At 33.8% G+C, this 25,767-nt stretch overlaps 3 protein-coding genes and 1 non-coding gene across 4 annotated transcripts; 2 read left to right on the top strand and 2 right to left on the bottom strand.

Moving 5' to 3' along the window:
* Nucleotides 1-305: 305 nt before the first annotated feature.
* Nucleotides 306-632, bottom strand: LOC140961717 (uncharacterized). The gene has a single exon (XM_073420381.1). It carries the CDS (start codon nt 630-632, stop codon nt 306-308), a length of 327 nt encoding a protein of 108 aa, XP_073276482.1.
* A 9,197-nt stretch (nt 633-9,829) lies between these two features.
* LOC140961223 (probable methyltransferase PMT3) lies at nt 9,830-17,463 on the top strand. Its single transcript, XM_073419606.1, has 8 exons — nt 9,830-10,056; nt 11,524-11,962; nt 12,135-12,299; nt 12,459-12,641; nt 12,754-13,348; nt 14,274-14,386; nt 14,519-14,739; nt 16,823-17,463. The coding sequence occupies exons 2-8, from the start codon at nt 11,690-11,692 to the stop codon at nt 17,142-17,144; spliced, it is 1,872 nt and encodes a 623-aa protein (XP_073275707.1). The 5' UTR covers nt 9,830-10,056; nt 11,524-11,689; the 3' UTR covers nt 17,145-17,463.
* A 4,059-nt stretch (nt 17,464-21,522) lies between these two features.
* Nucleotides 21,523-21,596, bottom strand: TRNAT-AGU (transfer RNA threonine (anticodon AGU)). Its single transcript has one exon. It is a non-coding gene; the product is annotated as a tRNA-Thr (tRNA).
* Nucleotides 21,597-21,674: 78 nt separating this feature from the next.
* Nucleotides 21,675-24,649, top strand: LOC140960900 (uncharacterized protein At4g14342). The gene is made up of 4 exons (XM_073419222.1): nt 21,675-21,744; nt 21,861-21,946; nt 22,022-22,145; nt 24,343-24,649. The coding sequence occupies exons 1-4, from the start codon at nt 21,739-21,741 to the stop codon at nt 24,388-24,390; spliced, it is 264 nt and encodes an 87-aa protein (XP_073275323.1). The 5' UTR covers nt 21,675-21,738; the 3' UTR covers nt 24,391-24,649.
* The last annotated feature ends 1,118 nt before the right edge of the window (nt 24,650-25,767 follow it).

Below are 25,767 nucleotides of genomic sequence, written 5' to 3'. Positions count from 1 at the left end.
ATGTTTATAAGTCAATATAACAAAATTGAACAAAGTGGTCATTCACCCTACTTTGTACAATACTTCTTACCTATTCCAACTTCATGAACTACCAGGTTCCGACACCACTACCCAACTGCTGGGATAATATTGCTTCAAGTACTTGCTATTAATGCAGCTTCTGTGTGGTTCTCCCTCAAGACTCTCCAACCTATCAATACGTGTTCTTATTTAAACTCGATGAATTTTAAATGACCCTTCCCAATTGGGCGATCAATTTTTTTGTCTTTGGACCCAAAGGGTAGAATCACCTTCCAAATTACATCTTATTCCTCGAACACATTCTTATTAACACGTTTATTGTAATTTCTGGCTACCTTGGCTTTCTGAAACATTGAAGTATTATATGTTTGCATTCTTAGCTCATCCAAATCTTCAAGTTCCATGATTATTGCATATGTATAAAGCTCTGGCTCCAACTCATTTTGTTTCATCACTCTCAAAGAAGGAATCACCACTTCCATAGACAACACTACATCATTTCCATAAGTCAAGGTGAAAGAACTTAAACCAGTAGTACTTTTCTTTGACGTCCGATAAGCCCACAAGGTTTTTGACAGCATTTGGTGCCAATCTCGAGGGTTATCTTCCATCATCTTTTTCAACATATTAATCAACACTTGGTTTGAAGCTTCAGCTTGGCCATTGGATTTTGGATAGTGGAGTGAAGTTTTAATCAACTAGATCCATATTCTTGAGCAAAATCTTTCATTTCTGACCCCACTAACATAATTATTCGGTCTGTAGTGATTGATTGTGGGATCTCAAATCTGTGAATAATATACTCCTTCACAAAAATAATAACATATTTTCTCTCCACTTTTTTCATTGGGAGTGCTTCAACCCACTTGGTGAAAAATTCAGTAGTCAAAATTATAAAAGAATAGATTTTAGATGGAGGAGGATATATCTTACATATCAAATCCATAGCTCATCCCTGAAATGGCCATGGCTTTACAATAGCATGCATTTCATCAGATGGTATCCTCTGAATATTCCCCTGATTTTGGCATTATTGGCACCCTCTTAAATACCTTATGCAATCCTTTAGCATCGATGACAGTAACAGTCTGCTCCACATATTTCTTCATGAAATTGATGCATCACTTTCACGACTTCTGGAAAACCCAAACATCGCAACAACAAGCCATCGTCCCATTTTCTATCAAGTTCATCCTCTGCCAAAAAAATAATTTATATTTATCATCTTCAAACCATACTGCAATTTCTATTCTAGCTATCTAAACGCTTCTTTTATCTCATTCATCCAATCATTGGCAAGATCAGCATCAATATCAAAAGTGTCTACTTGTATTCATTGCTAATGAATGGAGGAATGCTTTCGCTTTCGTACCAACAACGATTTGTGAGTAAGTTTGGGCGACATCTTCAAACCAGAAGCAATATGAGCCAACTCGTCAGCTTCCTAATTGTCTTGTCTTGGCACATGTTGGAAAGTCATGTCTTTGAAGTCATCAATGAATTTTGAAGCGGCGGTGAAGTAAGGCGCTAATGCCAGACTTCAAAATTTATACTCCCATGACATTTGTTTGAGAACCAACTAAGAATCTCCAATAATTAAAAATCCTATAGAACCCAAATCCTGCAAAACCTCAAATCCAATCACCAATGCTTAATATTCTGCTTGGTTATGGTGCATGAGAAGTCGAGATTAAATGAAATTATCACAATTTCAGTCCCTGATGCTCTCTCTGTACTAGAACCAAGAAACTTCAAAGTCCATTGCTGATTAGCGTAATACACTGGGATCTTAACTGGTACACTCCATGCCACTTCGACCATATGCCTGTGAAGCATATATTTGACAAGATTAAAATCACATAAACTCCCGAATAGATCAAATAATGTCTTAATTTCTTACACGAATAATATAATTCCAAACAAAATTTCTCTATGACCGAATACCCTACCTCTGCTTCTGTAAGTGTTCGAATTAAATAATAAATGGCATACTCATGATTTTATTGGTTTTTTTTTACCAAGAGACACCCAATAGATTCTTGAGCGGTCGATATATACAATTTGAGGGGAAAACCTTGATTTGGGGGCATCAGCACAAGGGGTTTATACAAGTATTTCTTTGTTATATCAAAAGCTGCGTGTTGGCATGCTTCCGATTTAAACTCTTCAGAATCTTTTAATTACAACAAAAAAGAAAGTTCTCTGGTCTTACCTGCCAAATTAGAGATAAATCTTCTTAAATAATTTACATGGCTGAAAAATCTTTGTTGCTCCTTATTATTATTTGGTGGCATAGCCTCTATGATAGCTCTGGCCTTGTTTTTATCCATCTTCACTCCCTTTTGGTGAACTACAAAGCCAAGAAAATTTCTGGCATGCACACCAAAATTACACTTTAAATGATTTAATTTCAAATTGTGTTGTCTCATTCTTATAAAACCATAAATGATATCAACTAGTTTTGTCACTACATCAACAAGCATATTAGCTACTAACATGACATAAACATCTTTCAGTGTGGCACAATTCAAGTCTCTGAAATCTATTGTAAGGTCTAAAATACAAAGACGTAATCCAACTGCATGCAAATCTAGGGAAAATAGAAAATGACTAATTAAATGGTTTTAATGACATAAATGAATTATGATATGCATGATTACATGTTTAAAATGTAGTTTTATTTTAGAATGCATAGTTTTATACTAGGTTAATGGGCCTGATCTTGCACCATGTGTTTCAATTAAAATATAAAGCTAATAAACCTCCCCAAAACCCTCACAACTCTATCCCTTCCCCCTCAAAATAATACTAGGACTCTCCTTCACAAACCACACGGCCACACACCACACGAATTGGAAGGTAAGCCATGCAATCTTTGAAGGAAATTCAGCAAGGGTCCATCTCCGCCAACGTTCCTCGCATCGCCAAATTGTTTCGCGTGTAATAAATGCAAAGGCACGCCTTAATCTTCTTTCAAATATATTTCACACCATATTATGTATGTTTAATTGTGTTTGCATGAGGAATATGATGCACCACTTTTATTTTCGTTTTTATGACTATACATGCACAAACTATAGTTTTCTTTTTTTGAAACTCTTCCTAATGATGCACAAAGGGGCTGTCGTGTTAGGGATACTTGAAGGGATATTTTCCCACATGTTTAAGAGTCCATATAAGCACGATGCAAGGCTGGAACGTGGGAGGCTAAGGGCTGCACGAATTTTGGGGTTTAGGGTAACTAGGGCTCGACTTTTGGGAGGTTCAGGAAAGGGGTCGTGCATGGTGCTTTCCGGGAAAAGAGCTGGGCTCATGAGGGTCATAGCATCGAGCCATGGTGGTCCACGCAAGGCTGGATGGGCAGGAAGAGAGGAGCCGCACGGCTAGGACTCTTCCTAGCTGCGACCGAGTGCTTAGGATGAACCATGCGCGTTTGCATGCATGGGCCATGGGGGCTGGTCTAAGAGGGTCATAAAGGGTTTGTTCTAGGTCCTAGGAGGGTTGGTCAGGGACTGGTCCAATCGGTCAGGGTCTAGGTTCGAAAGTTTTGAGGATGACATGAGTGAGGGTTCGGTCCACATAGGCAGAAAATTCAGTAACCGATTTAGGCTTGTTCATGGTTCTTGATTGGCTTGATTTGAGTTATATATGGTATAACTAGGTGTTATTAAGTTATGGTTCGAGTTTGGTTAAGTTTCGAGTCTATACGAGTCAAAATTGGGATGTACATCTAAGTTTAAAAGCGAATTTAAAAATTAGTCGAAAAGCCTAAGTTTATGTCTAAGAAATAATTATGGTTGTATTTTAAGGTCATATGTTAAGTTTGGATGTATTTGGGTTGTTTTTTTAAAATCTAAGTATAAATTGGGAAAGTTAGAGTTCCAGGGGCAAAACAGTCATTTTACACCTGAAAAATGGTAGACGACCTGGCAGTGCCCTGAATGCTGTAAATAATATTAAAATGTTTATGGAATTTTATGATGAAATGTTAATGCTAAAAGATATGTTACGTACTTGGTTTAAAAGAAAATTGATTTATATTTACATGAATTTTTGTAAGTGATGGAAATATGAAAAGTAGAAGGAGGTGAATTGATTTTGACTAATATGATGATACGATGATATGTAAGGCCAAGGCTCAGTTGACGGGTGAGAGTGTCGCTGATGTCCCTGCTACGCAGTACCGTGGTAATACGTAGATGGATCCATTGACCTACAGCTAATACGAAAGTCACAATTGAGGATCTGAATTCAATAAAAAGGAAAACATATAGGTATATGATGAAAGAAAATATGATACGATATGTTGAAAGGAAAATGTTAAAGTTATGTTCATGAAAAACTACTTTGAGTAAATGTATTTTTTTTGTTGCTTGTGAATGTATATGTATTACTTGTTATCATGGTTCAGGTTTGCTGAGTCAATAGACTCACTTGGTGTGATTGATACAGGTGAACATGAGATTTATGTTAATGGAGGTTTTGATGGTTGACCTTGCTCGACTGAAGGTGCACACAACCCAAGGACCGTCGCTAGTTTCCGCAAAATTATGTTTACGATTTAAGCTACTTTAAAGATTTTATGAATTATGATGCTTTTGAGAGGTTTTTGAGAGGATATTAGAGTTAAGTTTATTTTTAAAATAATGTTATTTTAGGTTGGCTGACGTTTACGATGTTATGCTTGAATTACTTTCTATTGGATTTTCAAATAATTAGTTTGTGAGTTTTATTTTAAATGATATCAAAAATATATATATGTATTAGTTAGTGGTTCGGCCGAATGCATGAAAAAAGAAAAAAATTTCTAATATTTTTTTAAGAAAAACGAGTAGCAGACATTTCATCTATACAAACTCAAAGTTTTCCATTCTTTTTTCGTAACAAGGACTATGTTTGCTAGCCATTATGTGTATCTCATTGGACGGATGAATTCAGCTCTGAGTAATATTTCAGTTTCTTCTTTTACTCCTGAATCAATTGCTTTGGACATCATTCTAGCCGACTGCTGGTATGGTTTAAAAATATCTTTAATTAGCAATTGGTGCTTTACCAATTTACGCTCTAGACCTGGCATGTCTTCGTACTCCCACACAAAACAATCTTTGAATTCTTTGAAAAGTTCAATGATTTTTCTCTTTACCTCTTTCCCCAACAAACTACTGATATATTTAGGTTTGGGGCATTCCATATTTATCAAGTTCACTTCTTCCAAGGGATCTTGAGTCTCTGGATGTCGATCTTCCATCTGCGTCAGATGTAATATTAGATCCTCCAATTTTAACTATATTTCGTCATTACCTCCACTTTCTTTCTCGAATATTATTTCAGCTTCATCGATATTCCACAACTCCTGAGATTGCTCTTCATTCACCAAGTGCTGCAATGTGACTTTCCACGTGGAAGTTGTAGCCCCTTCCATCTTTTCTTTAGTGAAATTTTTCATTGACCTCCTCAATAATAGGTCAAACCATGGGTCTAGGAGAAACCATGGCCATGGATTTGCAAATCTTATCAACTGTTTCTTTAACTTTCTGAGTATCCATGTACGCTGCACATGGTTTTCCATTCTTCTTGTTGTTACGAAACTTAATAAAACCAAAAGTTTCATCATAATATATAGCCTATACAGCATTGGATTTAGATTGATACAGCTGAGAATCAGCCTGTACCACCTCTACATCATCTCCTTTCCATATTAACTGTAATCGGTGCATGGATGATGACACACAATGATTGGTATGAATCTAATATCTCCCTAACAAAACATGAAAGCTAGCACTGGAATTGACTGCGAAGAAAGCTGATAGATATGATCGAGACCCAACAGTGGTATTTGCTGGTAAAACGCCCAAATTCTTTGTAGACTCTACGGTAAAAGCTACCACAAAGACTTCTATATGAATCAAGTCTTTCACACTCTTCCACAACTTCTGAAAAATCTTGTAGGATATAATATTGACGGTAGAACCATTATCTATCAATATCCTATACACAGGCTTTCCATTAACATATACTGTGATGTAAAGTGATTTAATATGTTTAATCATCTCACAGGAAGGTTTCCTCGTAACCACTATTTTCTTTTCATCAACAAAAATTCCAGCACAATCCTTCAAAATATCATTTTGAATGGATTCTATAACCTTTTTATTTTCCACGGAGACATCATATTCAAACATCATTTTGCATTTGAACTCATCTGGTAACATCAATGAGCCTGTGGTGCACTCAAATGAGACAAGAATATGCCCCACCTTGAATGTAGCTTTTTTGACTATATCACTGTCTTCCTCTGATAGTATGTCATCATCTTCTTCCTCATTATCCTCAACAGCCATGCTCCCAAACTTCATCTTCTCTTTTAGTGACTAATCCATATGCATTCCGCAGCCTTTTCTCTTAACAACCTTCACTATTGTGTTCAAAAAAGAGACTTTGGAAACTTTGGATGTTCTTTATACCTCCATTGCTCATTGGGGGACTTCATAGGAGGAACAACAAAACGGGGATTCTTTTCATATTTTTATGACTATCCAGGAGTGGTGACCTGTGAAGTACCTTTTGGAATGACTATTGGTCGTCTCTTCTTTCATAATTCACGGCCTTAGTAGACGAGCTTCCTCCAAGGTAATGGTTCACCGGCCTTTTGGCCATGGATCTCCCATCATACTTTGTATTCCTTCTTCTGTAAAACACATTCTCTTTACTATTATGATAATTTTTTCATGGTAAGTTTTTGTTCTTCTGTCCTTAACCTCAAATATCATCTTAATATGTACCCAACATTTTGTTATAACAACTCTCGACTTGAAAAATCTATTTTCAACAGCATTCGTCCTCCATTCATTTATTAGAAAGTGCAAGTCAGTGTTATCCACATTCACGTTGGTTGTCGAGGGAAAATGGTCTTCATCCACTATCATTGTTTTTTTTTTTCCAGGGAAATTTCAGAATCCCCTTATTGATTCTTTCTTGTAGGACATTTTTAAAAGCCCAACAAGCATTAGCATTATGGTTGAAAAAATTATGATACTTACAGTAGTCTCTTCCCTTTATCTCATATCTGGTTGGTAACTTATGATCTGGGGGTATAAACTTTTCCTTCACCACGTGGTCAAAAATTTCTTCTGTCTTTCACACATCAAATATATATGGTGTTGAACTGGAGAAGCATTCTTTCTAAAAAATTCTTCAATATCGAGACCATGCATGATCTAGAATTTGCCACTTCTGCTAAGGTGATTTCCTCAACTTTCTAGAAGTAAGGGCCTATAATGGATTTTCTTTTATGACTTTCTTCATGCAATAATTCTTCATAATCTGATACTTTGGCAGCAAGCTTGTAAAAATCACATAATTCCATCTCTTGGAATTTTTTCTAAGTTCGAAATCAAGTCATTGTTCTGTCATCTTCACATACTCTGATTCAAGAAGGAAAACTTTGCAACTACCCCTCACTTTCTTGAACTTTCATATGGAATCATTAACAAATTTTCGCAGCTTTTGGATTACCTTTGATAATTCCGATATACTAATATCAAGCATTGTTATAAAATATTTTGTATGGAACTGACATTCCATGTCATACCAAGTCATAATGGAATATTGAGGTAGTGTTGCATATCACGTAAAAGCAGTCGTGGTCAAGGAATTAAGGAACAATTGTAGCTTGTAGTTTGTAAAATTATCCAAGTTTGCGATTCACCACATTGTGTCGTAAAGCTTTCTACATATTCCATGCTAGGCTGACCATCTTCCCCCAAGAAAGTGAAGTCTGGAATGCGGTATTCTCGTGGATAAGGATTATCACGATCAACAACATCAAGTTATGACTGGTGAAACTTTGGTCCGTTGATAGCCTCATCTCTGGGTCATACAACTCTTGAATAACATCACGTACAGTCTCAAACTCCAAGACTTGAGTCCGTCTTAATGGGTGTGGAGGACAGTTTGCCCCCCGAGAGTTCTTCCCTGAATTTGGCACTGAATATCCACGTATTACCCCATCATAATACATCCCCGGATGTATGTTGGAGAAGTCATAGCAAACACATTACCGACCACTTGTTTATTATTACAGCGGTTTTGTTGTCTCAGCAACAATTCATCCTCTCTTTTGTGCGGACGAGTATACTTGTCTTCCTCAAGAGACACAAAAATTGGTGATTCCTCCAAGTGATGACATTCTTGAGAATTCCCAAGCCTTGACCTTGATCCACGAAATGTTTAGTCTCAATGTATTTGAATTTGTTATCTGCTGATGGTTCATTCCTCTCTTTTGCACTTCACTCTCTCATATCTGTCATAAAGTTTGTCATGACAGTTGTAAAGACTTCAGTCATTCTTCTGAGTTCAATGCAACTCCGTCTTTCACAGCTTCATCTTCGGACTCATGTACAAGTTGTTCGACTGATCTTCCGCCACCATTAGTATCTTCTAAATGTGAACGATGGTCCTTATCTCGAGACTGGGGAACTCTTTCATGCTTCTTAGTATGCTTTGGAGGCATTGGTTCCACCGGACGTGCCAAATCTGTTTGCACAGAAAATTTTGGGGCGTTCTAGTTATGTGATCATGCCAAATGTGAAATGATATGACTGCTATTATCAAAAATTGTGTGTCCCGATTTGACCATTCGTTATAATTCTCTCGGTATGACATCAAAGCTAAGAATTTGGTTGAGAAATATAGTGAAAATTGCATAAGAATCAATTAACAACATCAAATTTAATTATGCTGTTATGAACTTGAACAACTTATTTACAAGAAAAATTGAAAGAATATGTCAAAAATAAAAAAAAACTAGACCGCCACTTCTATGATCATCAACCATAGGTCGTTGACCAACTTCTCCAATCGTGCAGATCAACCGATTTTTTTATAAGCTGACAACTAGCCTTCACTTTATACGAACCATACTATGGGTTTTTATAGAATTTGGATTCTGCAAATTCAGGCTCAATACCACTTTTTTCAAAAAGATCTTATTTTAATATTTCACGTATAAAAAATATCCTTATATATCTTCGTAAATCCATACTTCTTAAATCTTCATTATATCACTTTGTTTTTTTTTTTTTTATATCGAATTTAAAACAAGGTTTTGCTCTATTTTTTTTTTATTAAAATGTACAAAAAAAATTTATTGAAGTTTTATAGAGTAAATTAATAACTACAATTTTTAATCAACATTTTAATTGCACACGTTAAAATAATATTAAATATTTTTTTCAAAAGAACAACAATTTTTCTAAATATTAATATAAAATATTTATTTTTTTTAATATTAAAATTATAATATATATATATATATATACATTTTAACAACCTTTTTTTAAATGAGACTTCATAATTTATAAATTCATAAAACAACTGGTTTTTTCAAGAGAAAAAATTAAATTCTTTAAAAACCAAATATTCTTAATATTTTATGTTTTTGTACAATATATTAGTTTATTATATAAATAATATTTATATTATCTATACCTTTTATACTATATTTTATTATTGAACTTGAGATCCTTATATTAACATAATCATTTACAAATTATACTTAGTTGTCAACATTAAAATTGAGCACTTAATTAGATATTAAACATATTTAATACCATCAATCATGAATTTGACTTTTTTTTTATTTTCATCAAATTTTGAACATTTGGATAATTATTTTAATTTTTTAAACAATAAAATGTTTACATAAATAATTATTTTAATTTTTTTAAACAATAAAATGTTTATTTTTCTTTTTTAAATAATTTTTATATTTATAAAATATAAATAAATTGATTATAGACGGAGTAAAAATTCAATATCACAGGAGCTGAGATCTATCCCCATTAATCTCAGTCAGATGGATTTACAATAAATCTCCAGTTTCGTTGCATAAGTAACGAAATCCCTCTTAGCTCTACCCGTAAAAGTCTTGTGTCCGTTTCAATCTCTCAATTTTCAATTTTGTTCCCATTTTCTGGCGATGTAATATTGTCTAAGTTTTCGTTTCAGATCTGCCCATATCGATAATTCGATCTAGTAAGTATTTCTCTGTCGTGATCTTATTGTTCTTCCCTGGATAATTTAGCTTGATTTGCGAATTCAATCCCATACTGATGCTGGGAAATGAATTTTTGTGTTTTGTTTTGGAGAAATGAAATGCTATTAAATAGGTTCCCGATGTGCTTGTTGATAATGCGGATTGTGGGTTGGGTGTGTAAAGTTTGGGTCTTTTGTGTCGTAGATCTGAATTCTTGGAGCTGTGATTCGGCTCAAATTATGGAAAAGATTAGTTTTTGTCGCATGAAAGCATCTGGGTTTTCTGCGTTGATTCTATCTTTGGAAAGTATTATTTTACTTTGAGCGAGTAAGATTTACTCGGATAAAGGGATGTACTTTGTACGGCACTCATAACAAGATCATGCAAAATCAGACACAGATCTATGTAAAATTCATGTTGATATAAGTATTTAGTTATCTAAACAGGAATTAGCTCACTTGTTACTCCACTTCCGACAGCAGAGAATGAATCTCAAACAAAATGGAAACCTCTAATTTTTTTGTCTATTACATAGCAACGATAATAAATTCTGTATTTTTTTTATCGTAATATATGAAGACTTAATCATCGGTTTTTGTCTGTTACATAGCAAAGACAATAAATTCTTTGTTTTTTACCGTAATATATGAAGACTTGATCTATCGATATTATTTTAATTACTATAGATGAATGCAAACTTGTTATTAAGTGATTGATTTGAAGAATGGCTTCTTTTTAAGCACAATCTTGCTATTCTTATCAGCAATGGATTTCTATAACGGTGATTGATTATAGCCATATGGTTAAGTTAGGAGATCATTTTCTTGAAGTTTGTGTTATGCATAAACTGAAGTTCAAAAAGTTGACTAAATTTACCAGATCTAAGATCTTAGAACAATGATTTTCCCTCTGGTGTGATTATTCTCTAAGTTTATTGTAAACTAAAGGATTGTAGTTTTTATTTACTTTTGTTAATCAACCCAAAAACTAAAGTTGACTAAATTTACCAGATCTAAGATCTTAGAACAATGATTTTCCCTCTGGTGTGATTATTCTCTAAGTTTATTGTAAACTAAAGGATTGTAGTTTTTATTTACTTTTGTTAATCAACCCTATCAACTCACTATCTTTATTTTATTTTTGTAGACTTTATTTCCTAATAAATCCAATCATGCATGAAAAATGAATTGTGTAGGTCAACATATAATTATGATTGGTTTTAGTGAATAAAACTTGATATCAAGTCAAGCTATGTCCGGACATTCCCTTTTACCACTGTCAATTTTTTGTGTCACTTAGTTTTCACTCTAGATTTCTCAACGATATAATCTGAAAGCTGAAATTGGAAAGTATGAAACATACTTTGTGCTTGAATAATGTGATTGATGACCATTTACATGCATTATGCTTACTGACATAGAGTTGCTGTAGAACTCATCCTGATGCATGGTCTACTGTTGTCACAGGTTGCTCCACAGTCAAGCTTTTACCGAGACATACCAAATCTAGTTACTCATCAAACTAAGCTCTGGAGTGTCAATCATGGGATCACTGTTCTGATAAAAAAAAACAAACTGAACTTTGACATAAAAATTAAATCTGAGGTTTTCAAGGATTACTGAAGCTAGATAAATGACGAGGGGGAGATCAGATGAGGCGCAGAAGAAGCGCTTGTTGATTTCTGTCTGTGTTGTTTCTGTATTTCTTGTTTTCTTGTATGTGTATTTTGGCTCAAAGAATGCGGCCGAATCTGCTTTGGAATATGGCAGCAGGTCTTTGAGAAAACTGGGGACATCTTATCTGGGTGGGGATGAAGATTCTGATCTTGGTGGAAAGCAAGATGAATCTTCAATAAAATTTGGGCTGGATGATGGAGAGGATGGTTATACTCCCAAAAGCTTCCCTGTAAGTCTATCTACGACATACCACTTTTTTGCAAACTAATATTGCTGGGCTCATCCATACAATGTAATACTTTTAAAAGAAAATGTCAGCTCCAACTCCCTGTATTATCTGTGGTCTTTTTCTTTGATTTAAATTTGATGACTACCAAGCGTAACCTCTTTTCTTTTGTAAGGTGTGTGATGATCGGCATTCAGAGTTGATTCCCTGTCTGGACAGAAATCTTATATATCAGACGAGAATGAAGTTGGATTTATCTTTGATGGAGCATTATGAAAGACATTGCCCATTACCTGAAAGGCGCTATAATTGCTTAATCCCTCCTCCTGCAGGATATAAGGTTAATTATAACCCTAATCAGTTGCCTTTCAATTTTCTTCGAGAAATGCATTATCTGTTGGATTTTGTAAATATTTTCAATTACACTTGTTCCTATTTTTTTTAAAAAAAAAAAATTTGTTCTGGTTTTTTAATTATTATTATTATTTTTTATGTATAGGTCCCAATCAAGTGGCCAAAAAGTAGAGATGAAGTTTGGAAGGCAAACATTCCTCATACACACCTGGCAAGTGAGAAGTCCGATCAGAATTGGATGATTGTCAAAGGCGACAAAATTCATTTTCCTGGAGGCGGCACCCACTTCCACTATGGAGCAGATAAGTACATTGCTTCAATGGCAAATGTAAGTTTATGGTGTTTGAGTATCAACAAGCGATCTCATGTTCAGGACAGAATCCCATAAACATCATTTTTTGAGAAACTCCCACCTTTATTTATCATGCTTTTATGGGCAGATGCTGAATTTCTCAAATGATAACTTGAACAACGATGGAAACTTGCGGACAGTTTTTGATGTTGGTTGTGGTGTTGCAAGCTTCGGCGGTTACCTTCTATCATCTGACATCATTGCAATGTCATTAGCACCAAATGACGTTCACCAAAATCAGATCCAATTTGCTTTGGAGAGAGGAATTCCTGCTTCTCTTGGTGTTCTTGGTACAAAGAGGCTTCCTTACCCGAGCAGGTCTTTTGAACTTGCTCACTGCTCTCGCTGTCGAATCGATTGGCTGCAGAGAGATGGTATCCTTCTTCTTGAGTTGGATAGGGTGCTTAGACCTGGAGGCTATTTTGCATACTCATCTCCAGAAGCTTATGCTCAGGATGAGGAAAACCTAAGAATATGGAAGAAGATGAGTGCACTTGTGGAACGCATGTGTTGGAGAATTGCTGTGAAGAGAAACCAAACTGTCATTTGGCAAAAGCCTTTGACAAATGACTGTTATTTGGGGAGACAACCTGGCACTCAGCCCCCACTTTGTCCATCAGATAATGATCCTGATGCTGTCTGGGGCGTACAAATGGAGACGTGCATTACCACTTACTCTGATCGTAAGAATCTTATAACATTCTTATCAGTTCATTTATTGCATATGTGCCTTATAATGCGAATAGATGATTCGTGTTGCTTTCAGATAGCATTGCCAGATCTGGTTAGCTAAACTAGCTTCTTTACTGGTTTTAAGCTGTGTTGATTCAGCACTTTTAGTAGTTGATATTGAATCTATTTATTCTTGTAATCTCCTTTGCCTTTGTTCAGACTCCTGTATGGCCTGGTCAAAAATGTGGACATCTTGCTATAGTTTATTGATGTACTTGTCTTTAAAATGAGTAGGAAATAAATGATATAGATGTTGTTATCTAGTTCTGAAATTTGGCTTCATAAATTCACTGAAGGAATTGGTATTTATTTATTTTTCAAATATACGCCCAATGTCACATGATTTCAAATGAGCCATGTCCTGATAATATTTAATGAAAAATGGAAGGAGGCCCTTGTATTTGATGAATAGGGACTAGACAGTGACACTACAATGCTGCAGAGTAAGAATGTGTTTGAAAAAAAAGGTGTTTAGATAGACCTGGATTTTTTAAAAAAGTACTTAAAAAAGCCAAATATAGAACTGCCAAATATAAAACTGATCCAGCTTTTTTTTAAAAAAAACACCTAATAATTTTTAAGCTAAGTGTTTCTGTATTCAAACTGGCCATAAATAGCTATTGGCCGTTCTTGATAATCAAACCATGTTTTCGCTTGGAGGCATGTCAGGAGTTTGATAATATCTCTTTCTTTTTGACATTATTTCTGTTTCATGGTGAGAGAAAAAAATGTATAGTCAATGCCACATTGGATTCAATTCAACTTCTAGTTTAATGCACAGATCATCTAACAAGCTGTTCTGAAATTTTTTTTCAGTTCAAAGCTCTCTTAATAGAAGTTTAGTTTTTACATTTTAAACTTTTTTCTGGCCACCAGTTGATCACAGAACTGGCGGCAGTGGACTGGCACCCTGGCCTGCTCGATTGACTACTCCTCCTCCACGTCTAGCTGATTTTGGCTATTCAAATGAAATGTTTGAAAAAGACACGGTAATTGGGTGTTTAATTATACATCTCTTTGTCTCTTCCCATACAAATCACTGCAGCTTTCTTATCGCATACATTTCAGCCTTTATGTACAAAAAGTTTTATGTTGATGTTTTTATTTCTGCTTGAATACAGGAAGTTTGGAGGCAGAGGGTTGACAGTTACTGGAATCTTTTGAGCACAAAGGTTTCATCTGACACCGTGAGAAACGTGATGGATATGAAGGCAAATTTGGGCTCATTTGCTGCAGCCTTGAAGGATAAGAGTGTGTGGGTGATGAATGTTGTTCCTGAAGATGGACCAAAAACACTCAAGATTGTTTATGATAGAGGCTTAATTGGTTCAGTTCACAACTGGTACGTGGGTAAAAAATTTGCTTTCATATCTCTAGTTTACGTGGGTTTTTTAATGTGTTTATTTCTTATAACTTTTACACTGGTTGTTCAATATGGTTTTATGAGGACTCTGGAATTCTTTAATTTGTTTATAAGCTGCCAATAGCCAGTCCTAGAGGTTGCTAGAACTTTATGTTATCCACTTTGTGTGATAGTCCTAGAATTGATCAAGTCCACATGTATGACCACAAAAAAGATTAAATCTAGGTCTTATTGTCTTTTATTGTTATTTTTAATTGTCATCTTCACTTGAGAAATGGACTCGCATAAATTATGGAGTTCATCAATTTTCGTTAAATGTTCATTGTCTTGTTCAGTCACATGAATAACTGAAGTCATCTCAGAATATAGATGGAGAGTAATATCTATATTGCTGTTGCAGCACTTTATAAGCATGTAAAGTGGAATATTTTTGCCCAATATAACTTCACAAGTAATATTTTCCTCACATAACTTTTAATGAAAGCCAATTCTCGACATTGTTTATTGACAGATTTAAAATCTTGATGACATAGATGAATCTAATTAAAACTAGCCATTGGAGGAACCATAGTTTTTTTATACTTTTCTTTCAATTTTTCAGAGTATCAATGAATGTTTCACTGTTTAATTTACAAGTTTTAATGTTTCATGAAGATGATGGAGAATTAAAATAACTTTTTTTTTTTGGCAGTTTTCTAACGCTTTAATATTTCCTGTTTTAAAATTATTTCTATTACCCTTAACATCTAAATGAAGTTCAGCATTAATATCCATAAAAAATAAATGCTCCTTGCAATGTGGAGAGAAACAAATTCCGACTTTAACAGATTTGATGTGATGAAAAACTAATCTAAAGAAGGCAAATCAAGTATCCAAGGCTTGAACAGCATGCATATAGTCGATGTGAAAATTTCAATATATTAGAATTAACTACTATGTATGCTAACAGGAGTTTTTGAAAAGCCCAACCAGAAGTTTACAACAGTGTGAAAGATTTAATGCATAAAATATCATATAGCTAAATAGGTATAGAGGTCATGCTTGACCTGTTAGTTGTCCCACATCGGTTGGATAAAATACCTGAGAATTGTATATATGTGCTTGGACAATCCTCCCCCCTTGAGCTAGCTTTTGGGGTTGAGTTAGGTCCAAGTTCCAATTTTAACATGGTATCAGAGCTCAGGTTCCACCGTTATGTGTTGGACCACCCGTTCTGCCCATAGTTGGGTCATTTGTAAACTTCACGCTCCAGATATTCGTTCCTGGGCGTGAGGGGGGTGTGTTAGTTGTCCCACGTCGGTTGGATAAAATACCTGAGAATTGTAAATATGTGCTTGGACAATCCTCCCCCCTTGAGCTAGCTTTGGGGGTTGAGTTAGGTCCAAGTTCCAATTTTAACATGGTATCAGAGCTCAGGTTCCACCGTTATGTGTTGGACCACCCGTTCTGCCCATAGTTGGGTCATTTGTAAACTTCACGCTCCAGATGTTCGTTCCTGGGCGTGAAGGGGGTGTGTTAGTTGTCCCATATCGTTTGGATAAAATACCTGAGAATTGTATATATGGGCTTGGACAATCCTCCCTCCTTGAACTAGCTTTTGGGGTTGAGTTAGGTCCAAGTTCCAATTTTAACATGACCAGGTTTTAAATCTAAAATATAATAGACTGCCTCACTACACCGCCTGTGCATTTTGATTATGTGTCTTTGGATTTTGGCAGGAAACTATAGTTGTAATTGTGCATAATATGAATGTAGTCGAATTGAATTATGGGAGAATGAAGATGGATGAAACTTTTCTTCTTATTATATTTTTGGTGTGGAGTGAGATGCCATTTTCCAGGAGTCTCTCCAAACACCAGTAATATGTGCAAACACTACTCCAAACTATGGCATTTATGATGAACTCATAGCATTTATTGTGAATCGACTTTTGTAAGAAACTAAGTAGAAGACACAAATAGATGATGTAATTTTCATAGTTTTCATTGACTTCATATATGAATTTTTATCAATAACCTGAATCTGAAAATTGAGTTTGAATTTGCATTCTAATTTTTTGTAGGTGTGAAGCCTTCTCAACATATCCTAGGACATATGATTTACTCCATGCTTGGACCGTGTTTTCGGACATTGAAAGGAAAGGTTGTAGTGGCGAAGATCTACTACTTGAGATGGACCGTATTCTCAGGCCTACAGGCTTTGTTATCATACGCGACAAACAACCTGTTATTGAGTTCGTGAAAAAGTATTTACCTGCATTGCACTGGGAAACCATCGCAACAACAGATCCCACTTCAGAACCTGGCCAGGAAGTAGATGAAATGGTTCTAATTATACAAAAGAAGCAGTGGTTGACAAGTGAAAGCATCAGGGAGACAGAGTAAACTTTTTGAACTATGCACTATCTGATTTTTGTCACCTTCCAGGATTCATTCTCATCGATTCTTTGGATCAAAGAAGCGTATCCCTGGAGTTTATGACAACTTATTATTGTTTTGTAGTCGACATAATGGTATTTATTTTCTCAGTTTTATATGTTTTCCCTTGTGTTTTTAGTGTTTATTTCAGTTGAACTCATGACAAGCTACAATTATAGGCTATTTTTATAATGTTTATTGTTGGGAATAATTGTAATCAAATAATTTTAAGGAAATATTTTGGTGGTACCGATTTATTTATAAATGCTATTTCTTTTTAGTATTAGTTTCTTTCTTTGTTATTGGTTTGCTTTTGCAGTGTTTTTACGTACTTCCATGCACCGACATTCAAGTGTTTCTAAAACGCTTAAATTCCCGTGAATATTTATTCCAGACTACATATTTAATTCTTTTGATATCTTGTTCATGGAAAAAATGGGCTGACTGAATAATGTTTCCGACGCATTGCCAGCGATTGAACTGGCCGACACAGCCATGTTCTGAATGTTATAGAAGGTGTTTGACGATGTAATTTATGGTTTGAGTTTTATTGCTTTTTATGTAAAAAAAAATATTTATTTTAATAATATTTACGATTTTATCTAATTATGACGATTATTTTATTTGTATATTTATGCAAGTGAAAATATTAAATTTTCTTTTAATATATACCTAGAAATTTGTCATGGTTCTCGATCATCTTTTTTCATATAATATCAAATATTATATTAAAACTATAATATCAAATATTATCAAATCATGTATCTTACAAATATGTCATTCAACGCCGTAATTAAAAATTAAATAAACACATTTATTTAAGAGTAAGTATCTTATGAGACGGTCTCACGAATTTTTATCTGTGAGACGGGTCAACCCTACCGATATTCACAATAAAAAGTAATACTCTTAGCTTAAAAAGTAATATTTTTTCATGGATGACCCAAATAAGAGATCTGTTTCACATAATACGACTCGTGAGACCGTCTCACACAAGTTTTTGCCTTTATTTAATTATTCAATTTATCAATAATTAAATTTCTTGTAAAACTCATTTTACTATAAATAATAAAAATCATATTTTTAATGTATTTATTTTATATTAAAATCTAATTATTTTCAAAGAAAAAATTATCAAATTTTCATATAATATTAATTTTGACAAATAATTTTTTAAAAAAATCATAAAATGTCACCCAGACCCAAAATTTTCGAGCTCATAGTTCAAGGACTGTCCGAGATCATCTCATACATCCTTTTTTGCCATATCCATTGCACACCTGCTGCCCAAAATTTTCGGACAACGCTGTTTCCCGCACTATCTTGTGGGTTTTTTTTAAAAAAAGTTTTAATAACGGATTTCAAAAAACTTACAGCTGTCAAATATGGATCGGTAAAAAATTTTGTCTTTTGAAATATTCATTTTTATTATATGAACGATATTTTTATCCTCGAAACTTCTCCGTTGTCTGATCGTCGATCACGGTCATATCGAGTTCACAATTATTTATTTAGTAAATTTAGAATCTACAATTAAATAATTATATTAGTAGTGGTGACTATTAAGTGCAAAATTCTCATAAAATATTCTAGAAGAGTTTAGAATATATTAATTAATTAATTGATCATTAAATAAAAATTATTTAATTTATAATTGATAATTTAATTATGCATGATATTTTTCAGAATAGAAAATACATGCATAAGATATTTTAAATAATAGAATAACAATGTCCTAATCCAAGTAAGATTTCTGATAAATCAAAACGTATAAATATTTTATTAAGAGTTATATGAAATAACATAACTTTTACACTACAAAAATTTTTCTCTCTCTCCTGCACACATAGAGTTTTCGGCCAACTTGAATTTTGAATGAAAAAATTTCGGTCACTTCTTGCACAATGCGTCGTCGCCGCTCGCCGGATTTTTGAAATTCCAAATATCCAATCTTGACGCAAATTTCATTTAGATCTCTAGCGTGATCTATGCGAGGAATCCAACCTTTGATTATGAACCTTATTTGACAATTGAAGAAAGAGGAAGATCCGCTCGTAAAGATTTATCAGAAGGATTAACTCCGCTAATCGCCGACTGATTTGGTGTCGAGCGTTAAATACACAAAGATAAATAGATCTAAACATCTTATGAATGTTTTAAATAATATGACGCTTAAATAATGTTTTGAACGTCAATTTTCTTTTTACTTCAATTGCGGTTTGGATGTTAGAAAACGATACTCCAACACTGAAAGAAACTTAGGGTAGTGATGAGGCGGCGGCTGCTGCTGCTGCAGCTTTGGTGGGCAACCGCGAAAATCGATTTGTATGAAATAACAGAAAAGATCATTGTAGATTGACTTCTAATAAAAAGATTTATAAGAACAAAAATCGAAATCATACAAATAAATATATATTATCAAATTTAATAATAAATGTTAATTATAGATATACCTGAGATTTATTATAATAATAAAAAAAATCAAAAAAGTATATATTTCTTTTTAGGTTTGTATTAAATTTGTATTTACAAAATTTTAACTTAAAAATTATGTATACCGCTTCTGAAATATATGGCAATCTTATAAATATCCTTCAAATATGAGTTTTCCAAAAATGAGTTCAATTTAGTTTTATTTTTATCATATTTAAGTAAAAGATTAACAAAAAAATTAAAATAAAAGCAAACAATAAATTTAAAATAGTTTAATTTGGTTTGATCGATTTTAGGTTTATAATACATCGATTAAAATATAATATTTTTGGTTTTAACATTCACAACCAAAATAAAAATGTATATTTTTTTATTTTGGTTTAAATTTATTTTATATTCATTTTTTTGTAATTTTTTTCTTAAATTAATTTTTAAATATCCATACTCTTTAACATTATGAATATGACAAGAAGTGAGAATTGTAACATACATACAAACTCTCAGTAAGTATAAGGGCATCTACAAACACCCATTTAACACCCCTCTCCATTGTGAGTGGGCGTTGAGAGAGTAAGGGACGTTCAATTGTTTGAACGCCCCTCTGTCAGTTGATTTTTTTAAAAACATTCGACATTTAGCGACGGTTTTTAAAAAACCGTCCCTAATTTGCGACAGTTTTCCATAAACCGTCACTGACACGCGTGTCCCACATGTTTTGAATTATTTTAATTTTGCTTTTAAATTTTTAACTTTTGACTTTCCCTTCAACGATAAGATGGGTTTTTGTATATTTTTTATTTTTTATCTTTTATTTTAAATTTTTAATTAAATTCGAATTAAATCAAAAAAAAATTTGTAAATACTATGTAACGGCTAGTTTCAATTATTTTCTATAGATACCCACAAATATGCACATATATTTTCATTCTTCCAAAAATGTCTCATGGGCGATTGTCAGAGGTCCAGCTCGTTATTGGTATAGGAAAAAGTTAAAACAAATCATATTAGCATGCATTATTTTGCATAACATGATCGTTGAGGATGAGATAGGTCACGTGACAAATTGGTACAACGATGAAGGTGACGAACCCACACAACCTATCCATGACTCAAACCGAGGATTTCAGGATTATCTTCGGACAAATTCTGAGCTACGTGACACTCAAGTTCATCACCAATTTCGTGCAGACTTAGTTGAGCATATCTGGGGGCAATACAACAACAACCCGTGAATTATTATTTTGTATGTTAGTTTTAATTTCATCAAAGGGTAGTTTATTTCTAAGTTATTGTTTCATTTCAATTTCATAATTATTTCTTTCGAACACCTACTTTATTTAATAAATATATTTTTTAAAAAATTAATATTATATTTTAAAATTAATAAAATTATTTTATTAAAAATAAGATGGTTTTAAAAATTAGAATAATGATTTAAATAATGTAAAATATATTTAAAACATATTTATTTAATATGAAAAAAATTTAAGATGATTGAGTGGACTGTGAGACCCATAAATAATGAGTTTGAATGTTAAAAGGAAAGTGTGTAAAAGAGATATGTTATTATAATGAGTATGTGGCAGTGGACCCCAGGCTTTTTGATGAGTTGGTGGGTGTTGATACTCTAAGTAATTTTTAAAGTTAAAAGATGATAAGTTTGACACTGAGAAGCGATATATGTAATTTTTAAAGGTAGTTGGATTTTTTAAAGTCATGATAAAGTTCAAGATGATATATATAATAAAAGTAGGTCTTTTATGAGACGGTCTCACGGATCTTTATTCGTGAGAATGATCAATCTTGCTTATATGACATGAGTTTTTGTGATATAATTAACTCTTAATAAAAAAAAATGTACAATTTTTTTTAAAAAAATTTGAGTACAGTTTAAATATTTAAAAATAAAATTTGCTCTCGTTGAGAGTCGAACTCAAGACCTCCCGCTTACTAAACGGGTGCTCTAACCAACTGAGCTACGAGAGCAATATGGCAAGTAAATCTTGTTTTTTTTTTATATATAATATATTCAATAATTTAAACAATTCATTGAGTTATATTCGCCATTTGCACCCTACCCTCTTTTGACTCTTCCGTCAATCTCCTCCGTTCTGATTTCTGTGTAATCATGCAGGTAAAATCGAAATCGCTTCAAACCCTAAACCCTACTTTTTTCTTCATTTCAAAGATTAGTGATCTGAAACAGGCTTGCTGTTGAACTATTTCTTCTTCTCCTTTCTTTTGATGTAGGCTAGTGATAGATTCAATATCAACTCGCAGCTCGAGCATTTACAGGCCAAATATGTCGGTACTGGACATGCCGATTTGACTCGATTGTAAGGAGAAAAACTAAGTTTCTGTTGAAGTATTTTGTTAATTTTCTTTTTTAAGAAACATTTTCTGCTTTACAGTGAATGGGCTGTGAATATTCATCGAGATACTTACGCTTCGTATGTTGGTCACTATCCGATAATGGCTTACTTCGCCGTAGCTGAAAATGAGTCCATTGGGAGAGAGCGCTACAATTTTATGCAGGTGCCCTTTTGCTCAAATTTTGTCTTTCTGCACCTTTTGTAATTTGTAATCATGTTGATTGTTTTTCTTGCTTTGAAAATATTTCTGGGTGTTGGTCTACTTGCTTAGTCCTCTAGTTGTGATATTGAGTAATTTGAACTCGGTAAACTCTTTGGGCTTGTCTTTGATTTTGTCCTCAAGACGAGTACCGATAACTGGTGTATTTAGGAGGCTGTAGGATTTCTGTGTTTTATAGGACATTGCACGATCTTTATTTGGATGGTATGGGCTGCTATGTGTATTTGACTTAGTGCGCTGGCATTTGTTGATGTATGAAAATGATAGGGGCATGTCCTTGTGGGAAAATTGTGAACTTTTCACCGTTAATTATCGTCTATATTGTCTTCATGTACTGTGCTATTTATGTTGTCCAACAATGAAGTGCTTATGATGGATATCTAGGCTATCTTCATGAGGTTTTGGTAACTTTTTTCTGTTTCATGAGGGCAGTCTTTAGGTTTGCTAGCTCTATTGAAGAATGAAAGTTACAGTCTGGAAACTAGGATTTGATATATGATATATTAGTCGAGTTGAAACAATGGTGGAATAGAAACTATGTTGTCAACACACTTCTGTTGATGCCAAATTTATGTGAAACAAATTTATCTATTTCAACAAAGTCACGAGTTATGTAATTGTAATCCACTTTCATGTTTAGTCAGCTTGTTAATTTGCATTTCTTGCATAGTTGTCAAGGACGCAAGGTACACCGAGGCGCACACGGGCTCTGGAGCCTGAGGCGCAAGGCGCAAGGCGAGGCGCGCGCCTTACCGAAGCAAGGCGCACATTATTTATTTTTTTAAAAAATATATTTATCTTAGAATAATATATTAAAATATGAAATAATTAAGTCACGACGTCACACAAAACAACAAATAATTAATAAGTTCATTATAATAAGTAACACGATTAAAATTCTTCAATCATCCAAATCAAGTTCATCTTCTTCCATCGAATCATCAGAGTCCCTAGAACTGATACCTGAGCTTTCTTCAATAAATGGTTCTTGGCCTTTCTCTTATTCACGCTGTCACGTTGGCTTCTGTAATTCTGTTGCAGTCTGCACACTTCTGCTCTTGCCGCCTCATGATATTTAATTTGTTAACTGAGCTGCTAGGGTTTAAGGTTGGGTTGGGCGGCCTTTTACATTTTAAGTTAATTAATATTAAAAAAAAAAACAGAGAAGTTGCATTTTCAAATGCAACTTCTCTGTCACTCAATTTAAAAAAAAAAGGCAATCTCAGGCGTGCCTAAGCGCGCCCGAGAGCCCTTCCAAGGCGAGCCGAGGCGCGCGCCTGGGCTCGCCTTTGTAAATCGTTGCGCCCGGGATTTCCCGAGGGCGAGAGGCGCTCGCCTTTGACAACTATGATTTCTTGGATCTTGTAACATATAAATTTTAGAAATAGAAGTGAAAAAATTGAAGATGCTATAGGTTTTGCTTTTCCGAGGCATTGCTGCTTTGATTTCCTCAGTCCCTCTTTGATTATGGGTCGGTTTGGATAGACTATAGAGAAGCTGGCTTTTAAAAAAAATTCACGACGCTCGGTGTTTTTTAAGTGATTTTTTTTTCCTTTTTTTGAAAAATCCAGAGGTGTACATACATGATTGATTGGAACTACTGTTGAAATATGCTTGTCTAAGGAAAAGCTAAAGCAAAAGTTAGAAGCCGCCTTTCCGATTTATGGAAGTGTGTTTTTAGCATTTTAATAGATTTCTAAAAAAAATGTGGGTTTTTTTTAACAAATAAAGCTTTGTTGATGATATTGTTTGTCTTATTCAAATGCAATCGATATGTGCATGATGAATATCATGAGGAAATGGCATGTATTGTTCTTTTAAACTTGCATGCATTTGTCATACGCTTGCACTTTTGAAATTTTTACATATTATTAACTGTGTGGATCTCTACATGACATAGCTCCTGTTGCAGCAACACAACTTTGAATAGCTATCTTCCCCCTTCTGTAGCATAGACAGTGTCATTTGCATTATCTGGTAATGACTGATATTTATCGTCTTCCTTGTTTTATACCACAAGATGTTGTGCATGACAGACCCAAGATCTCAGTCTAGAAAATGAAATGTTTCACAACTGGTCTGATTGGTCAGATTAATGGTTGCCTTAACTCTTTAAGATTTTGTTTTTATCCGTATACAGAAAATGCTTTTGCCATGTGGTCTGCCTCCCGAGAGAGAAGATGAATGAAGGAATCATCCTTCGGAGATCATGGCTGTTGGAAGTTGAAGTTTGAACTTTTTTGATCTTTCGAAAATTGATTTCTACCTACTGAAAAAAGCTTAATCTTTATCAGAGTTATCCATTGCTCTGCTAAATTAGCTCGAAGAATTGTTGTTTTGACGCTTTTGTCCAAATTCTCGTTTATTATGTTGTGTTTCTTTAAACTAAATTTTCTAATGGTTAAACAAGATAGCATGTCATTTGTGTACTTCAAAGTGCCATAGTTTTGTTTGTGTTCGATCTGGTGGTAGCTATGATTAGGTGTGCGTGCCCATGAGCCGAGTCGAGATCGAGTAGCTCAACTCGAATTTGATCGTGTATGCAATTTTAAGTTCGAGCTCTACTCGTGAAAATATCAAGTGGATCGACTCGAATTTGATCGTGTATTCAATTTGAAGTTCAAGTTCGACTCGTGAAAATATCAAGTTATTCAAGCTTGTGCTCGAAAAGATAGAAAGTGTTTGTAGCATAATTTTGAGGTTAAAATTTTTTTTTTTCACATGGACAAAAAACCCTTAAATTATGTATCTTTTTTAAAAAGTTAATATATATGTATTCTAGTCACTCGCTAGTTACTCGAATAGAAAGAATTAACACTCGAATTCGATTCGAGTGTATGTTCAAGCTACTCGAACTGAGTTTGATGAAATCAAGTTCGAATCGAATTTTATCAAGTCGTTCATGATCTACTCAGGAGTTATTAGATTCACTTACATTTTTTACCTATCAGTAGATTAATGACACAACTTCGCGAACACACACACTCTACATAGATTATATTACAAGAAAAATTGTTTTTTTCTCTATTTATATTTGTCTCTTTACGAGTATATATTATATAAAATAAAAAAAGATAGCAAATTAAAAATGTTTTGATAATATGTACAACTAAAATCGTAAAGAGATACATTTAAACGATCAAATTTGTAAAATGTTTTCTATATCATATACATATATATTAAGTCTTTTGTTAAACGGTCTTACGTATGATTATTAATTAGATTGGTTAACTATGTCTATATTTATAACGAAAAATAATACTTTTAGTATAAAAATTAATACTTTTCATAAGTAACTCAAATAAAATAAATGTCTAACACAATTGACCCGTAAAATCGTCTCATGTAAATTTTTGTGATACACATATATGCATTTGTATATGGATAACAATTTCTCCGAACCCATTAGAGAATCTAATATCCAACCCGAATAGAGGAGGTAAGGAGTTATTTATTGGGTAATCAGATATGAGGATTTCGGGTTTTGAGATAGAGGCAGGTCTGACAGCATCTAACCAATCCCCGAATCGAATATATGATCAAATTATAAAATATATTATATATA

The sequence above is a fragment of the Primulina huaijiensis genome, chromosome 16, assembly GCF_012295235.1.
Source record: "Primulina huaijiensis isolate GDHJ02 chromosome 16, ASM1229523v2, whole genome shotgun sequence".
NCBI lineage: Eukaryota > Viridiplantae > Streptophyta > Magnoliopsida > Lamiales > Gesneriaceae > Primulina > Primulina huaijiensis.
Note: the sequence above shows the minus strand (reverse complement) of the source record. Positions and strands in the feature narration are given on the sequence as shown.

Bases quoted from the DNA above. Each gene is read 5' to 3' on its own strand.
- LOC140961717 (XM_073420381.1), bottom strand. From the start codon at position 632: ATGGAAGATAACCCTCGAGATTGGCACCAAATGCTGTCAAAAACCTTG.
- LOC140961223 (XM_073419606.1), top strand. From the start codon at position 11,690: ATGACGAGGGGGAGATCAGATGAGGCGCAGAAGAAGCGCTTGTTGATT. The intron at 12,642-12,753 runs GTAAGTTTATGG...TTTTATGGGCAG, and splicing joins ACATTGCTTCAATGGCAAAT to ATGCTGAATTTCTCAAATGA. The intron at 13,349-14,273 runs GTAAGAATCTTA...TCTGGCCACCAG, and splicing joins CATTACCACTTACTCTGATC to TTGATCACAGAACTGGCGGC.
- LOC140960900 (XM_073419222.1), top strand. The intron at 21,947-22,021 runs GTAAGGAGAAAA...TCTGCTTTACAG, and splicing joins CATGCCGATTTGACTCGATT to TGAATGGGCTGTGAATATTC. The intron at 22,146-24,342 runs GTGCCCTTTTGC...ATCCGTATACAG, and splicing joins AGCGCTACAATTTTATGCAG to AAAATGCTTTTGCCATGTGG.